The sequence below is a fragment of the Cydia splendana genome, chromosome 18 (genome assembly GCF_910591565.1).
Source record: "Cydia splendana chromosome 18, ilCydSple1.2, whole genome shotgun sequence".
NCBI lineage: Eukaryota > Metazoa > Arthropoda > Insecta > Lepidoptera > Tortricidae > Cydia > Cydia splendana.
The window spans coordinates 16,671,927-16,677,506 of record NC_085977.1 but is presented as its reverse complement, the minus strand read 5'-3'; the positions used below and the strand labels follow the sequence as shown (position 1 = coordinate 16,677,506).

At 38.1% G+C, this 5,580-nt stretch overlaps 1 protein-coding gene across 1 annotated transcript; it reads right to left on the bottom strand.

Moving 5' to 3' along the window:
- Positions 1-1,037: 1,037 nt before the first annotated feature.
- LOC134799096 (uncharacterized) lies at positions 1,038-3,290 on the bottom strand. Its single transcript, XM_063771487.1, has one exon. It carries the CDS (start codon positions 3,093-3,095, stop codon positions 1,086-1,088), a length of 2,010 nt encoding a protein of 669 aa, XP_063627557.1. The 5' UTR covers positions 3,096-3,290; the 3' UTR covers positions 1,038-1,085.
- Between the last annotated feature and the right edge of the window lie 2,290 nt (positions 3,291-5,580).

Here is a 5,580-nt window from a genome sequence, read left to right as displayed (position 1 = left end):
CACCCGGTCTCGCGATTACAGGCACATTTACATCTAATCACCTTAGAAGTAAAAGGACTTATGTTTATATGAGAATCCTGGTCACGGCACCATTTTGTAACTGAGCCCTTTAATAGCTACACACCTTTGACAATACAAAATGTCAATCAATTTGCGAACCTATTGCTTCGAGTTAAGGTTGTCGTGTTTACAAATGTGGATTTAATAGGTTTGCGCGAGTGATATCAGAATTAAGTGGTAACAGGTGGTTTCCGTGTTACTTGATGTAGGATCATTAGGAAACCAGTCTGTATACAGGTAAGTACAATTAATTGATACATATGTAAAACAGGATACACGTTGTAATGTTATGAACTATGCTTTGATATTCGTGTGACAAAAATAGTGCTAAACCAAACAACGGTATTCAATCAACTAGTTTGTCTTAACTATGTAAGTACCTATTTAAGAAAAACCCTTTACATAAATAAATTTAAATTTGAGTGTCTCCAAAATCCCATTATTAAATTTTAGTAATTAAGGGTATGCTTGATAATATAATTGGTTGTTTATTGTGTGTTTTCTGTGATCTTTGTATTGTTTTCTGTAGTGAGGTGTGCAATACTCTTGTATTGTATTGTATAATAAATACTTAGCTCTATTTGACATCTGCGTCTTAAAGCGGTCGATGATTAGAAAAAATAACACGTAACCCATTACTTAAATTCACGTCGTATTCTTTAACAATATTTCACATACTCGTATGGTGATAATTTCAAAAGTATACTTTATACGTTGTTATTACAAATTTTAAGGGTAATTAAGCCTCTTAATTACTTAGATAAGCCGTGACCGCGAAGTGACAAATTAAGCCTCGTTGAAATTGCGACATACAAGTTAATGTGACGTTCGGATAGTCGCATCAGTTATCCAGCTGCAGTTGCCATCCATCCGAACGAAACCTTACGATACTTAATGTTAGCTATACATTATTATAGTGCCACTGTCACCTTAGTACGCGGTCAAAAGTGTCAAGAAGAGTTTGAAATAAGTACCTAAATTCATAGGTCGTATCATGCTACAACCGGTCGCATTCAACCAATCACCTAGGAAAACAGATTAGACCCACCCTCGTAGTCTGATAACTGCAACTTGCTTTTATTATCGCCTTGAACTGCCTTTACTCTATAAACAGGCATGGCAATGGGCTTATTACTTTTACGTTTCTTTGAAACATTCAAAAGCAACTCCACTACAAACACTATAATGCTGGCCACGTACATAATACCTATAAATATGAAGGCACCTAATAAATGCCGAATACCTAGAGGCACTACTTTGGTTGTCCCATCCACGCCTACAGTATGAATAAACAATTCTTGATTCCATTTCTCTATAAGCCCATTTTCGGATACACTGCGTATGATATTGTTAAATCGCTCTAGCATAGGAAACCAGCGCCGTGCAAGCAATACTACACCGTATTTGTAAAGATTGCTGCCTTCTTTAAAACAGTATAATAGCTGCTCCCCTTTCCCTAGTTTCTGATCCTGATATTCCGCCTGACGACGCGATGCCACTACGGCGAAATTCCTCTCCAAAGCAGCCCGTTTAATCCCTTCAGAGAAACTCGTCGAGATGTATTTGCGATACAAATAAAACGAACTCGCGTTATTAGTCTCAAAATAGGATCTGTAGATCGCTCTGCCTCCCAAAGGAATGCCGGACTGGATGAGATCAGTCTCAGAGCTTATCTGCTTCTCGTATCGCGGGTGCATTAGAAAAGTTCTCAGAAACGACTCGTACGATATGCTCATGATCATACCAAAGAATAACCAAGTAAAGATTAAGATCCGGAACGTTGCGGTCTTTGGTTTAAACGATGCGCCCCAACCTAGTATCATACTAAAGGTATATAGCAACGAATTAGTCGGTAGTTTTGTCACTTTCCTATCATTCTCTCTGTAATAAATATAATGAAAAATTATTCCCATTGTGACTATACTCAGCAACGTAGCCACCCACGTAGTCCATTGAAATATGATCACTAAATTGTCCCAAGTCGACGCTTGGGCAGACTTGGGCACGCACCACGTCATCTCGTCCTGCGTGTAGCTCACGGTTGGGTGAAACCACTTGCGGATGGTCCTCGTAACTTCTATGTCACCGATCACCAAATCAACCGAGTCGTTCCGTAGGATCCCATAAGCGCCCGTGGCCGTCCCGTTCGGGTAAATGAGCCCCCAATTTTCCGGTACATCAGATATTCTCACAATCAAACTCATGTTTGTGAACTCGCTAATCAGTTTCACTAGATTGATTTCACCGCCTTTTTGGAATTCGTAAGCGTCGGGGTAGGGAGTGTTTGTTAATTGGCGGACCGGTGGCATTACGTAAGGTTCCGAGATAATAGCATGTGTTACAAGAGGACATTTTTTCATGTTAAGTGGAAACATTTCTCTCTGAGCATTCTTCTGTCTCACAATGCTATTTTTACATGTATCTAGAATATAAACGGAATCGCATTCGCCTCCACAATTCGTATCGCTATAAGGCGCCCACGTATATGAAATCAATCCTGCATCGTCTGGGGAATAAATAAAGACTATGCTTTTCAGAAGCTTGTATTCTCTCAGTTCGTTGATAAATTTCTTTGCTATTGTTTCACCATCTTCATCTGGCAAGAGTTGATAATAAATAATAGCTTTAGCTAAAGGATTCCAAGTTGGCAACTTATTCAGCTGCAGGATGTTTCTTACGAGCTCAGATTTCTCTTCTAAAATCAACATATAATTTTTAGCTTTCTCAGGGAAATGGGACGCGTTAGCATGTTTATAGAATGAATCTTTTACCATAACGGAATATTTAATGCCGCTGTGGATGGTGCGCAATAATAGCATCTGCGTCGTAGAAGCATAAGAGTTAATGTTGATTATGACGATGCTTCCGCTTAGAGCTTTTTTCTCTACGAAATATTTTGCGGACAATTTTAAGACGCATTCGGCAGTGTCTTCTATTTGTACTGAATCGCCAGATGCCGTTAGCGTAGAATTCCCGCTTTTTACAGAGACAAAGTGAATAAAACATAAATATGATGCGAATAATGTGTAGTGCATCTTGGTTGTGTGGCGGCGGAGCAAAAAGACTCAAAGGAATCAGAGGGAAGGCCTTTTATTCTTGTTTATGAGTGAGCTCCCGTTTGATGTTGGCAGCGATGTGCAACTGTTACATTATTATTTGAAGCAAGATAGCTCGTATTTTATTTACTCTGTAAACAAGATGAAATTTAATGAAAATGCAGTGTTATTTATTTAATACAACGAGTATTTTACAGTACAGTGTACCCAATTGTAGGGTAGGTGGGAGTTTCACTCAAACGCCAATGTCAACGATACTTTTATTGACTATGAAAACTTATACATATAGGTGCATACAAAACTGGTTACTTCCTATCTAACTTAATATCGAATAACAGACGGCAAGGTTGAGCACGCCTGCTACCGATGCAAAATTTAATTAGAAACGATTTTATATTATAAACAGTATATTATAAAGATTTCAATTTTAATTTGGTTGAACACGGTTTAACCCAATGTATTTTTAGGAGAAAAATATTCATGATTGACGGATATTTTTGACCAAATAATTTTTGTTCCACCTTTATATCAGTATAAATGGTTGCTTAACTTACTTTACTCTGTGTTTATTATTTAATTAAAACTTAAGACAGTAGCTACCTATTATGCGGAACAAACACTTTCAGAATGGAAGGAATGAACGACGATTTCATTTAATAATTGACGGAGCGAGCGCGAATGCGAAGCGTCTCCCTTTCAGGTTGGACGAAAATGCTTTCGCATAATTACGATGTTAATTTTGTATGTCCGGTTGTCAGGAGGCCAATTCTTACATTTTGAGGTCAAAATCATCATCATCATTAATCATCATCATCGTTCATTCATCATCATCATTTTGGTATCATTCGGCGCGAGCGAGTGAATTGTCGTGAACGCGCACGGGCGTACCTAAAACAAACTACTTATTCAAATATTACAGGTTGCCTACATCTGATCCAAATTGGTTGACATTTCGTAAAAAATATCATGGCTGACATTTGCGTAATGGGGCTATTGGCAATAGGTAATATCTCTTAATATCGTATTTGTAACTGACTTTACCTTGAACTTCTAAGTCGTTTTCTAGACCATCCGAGTCATTTTATCAGTTTGTATTTAGTTTAACTCGAAAACTGAAGTAGATGTAATATACTAAATATTAAAGCCTAATATTAAACCTCTCTAAAGCGTTCGACCTGGTTAATTATGATGTATTATGGCAGAAACTAAAAAACATCAATATGCCTACTGAGCTTTACCGCCTTTTTAAGTTCTGGTATATTAACCAGGTCAACGTGGTGAGATGGTCAAACGCATATTCGGATCCATACAGGTTGGAGTGCGGGGTGAGGCAAGGGGGTATCTCCTCACCCAAGCTCTTCAACCTGTATGTAAATGCATTAATAGAGGAGCTCAGCAGCACTCATGTCGGCTGCCACATTGATGACGTATGTCTCAACAACTTAAGCTACGCTGACGACATGGTGCTGTTGAGTGCCTCTCCGTGTGGCCTTGGGCAGTTGCTTGGCATATGTGAGCAATATGCTAAAAGTCACGGTCTAATGTACAATATAAAAAAGAGCGAATGCATGGTCTTTCAAGTCAGAGGTAAAGATCTGCCACCTGTGCCGCCTATTCGATTATATGGTACTCCTTTGAATAGGGTAGAATCTTTTAAGTATCTTGGCCATGTGGTAACCTCTGACTTGAAAGATGATGCCGATATTGAGCGAGAACGGAGGGCGTTGTCTGTTAGGGCAAACATGGTGGCCCGCAGGTTCGCTCGTTGCTCTGCTGAAGTTAAGGTAACTCTCTTTAGAGCCTTTTGTACAACTTTTTACACGAGCAGCCTGTGGATCTCTTATACGCAGAAACAGTACAACGCCCTCCGTGTACAGTACAACAATGCCTTCAGGATGATGATGGGGCTGTCTCGCTACTGCAGCGCATCGGGGATGTTTGCTGAAGCTAGGGTAGACTGTTTCTACACCACAATGCGGAAGCGGTGCACATCCCTGTCGCGTAGGGTGCGGGACAGCTCTAACATTATCCTGAGGGCATTTGCGTCAAGGTTTGACTGTCAGTATATAAACCATTGTAATATGATACATGTACTGACAGGCAAGCCAATATACTGTATGTAGAAAGTCTGTGATGTCCTGTATATATACTAACCTTAGTTGTAGGAACATTAATTTAATGATTTCACACTGTTACTAACACATGTAATGTATTAATGTAATGTAATGTTATAATTTAATTTAATTTTAATATTAATTTTAATTTTAATTTTAATTTTAATTTTAATTTTAATTTTAATTTTGATTTTAATTTTAATTTTAATTTTATTTATTTTAATTTTAATTTTATATGGACCTGGTCTGAAATAAAGAATATTCATTCATTCATTCATTCATTCATTAAGTTTTTTTGCCAAGTAATCATTTTTGATACAAGCTTTTACCGCTAATTGTACTTCTCTTTC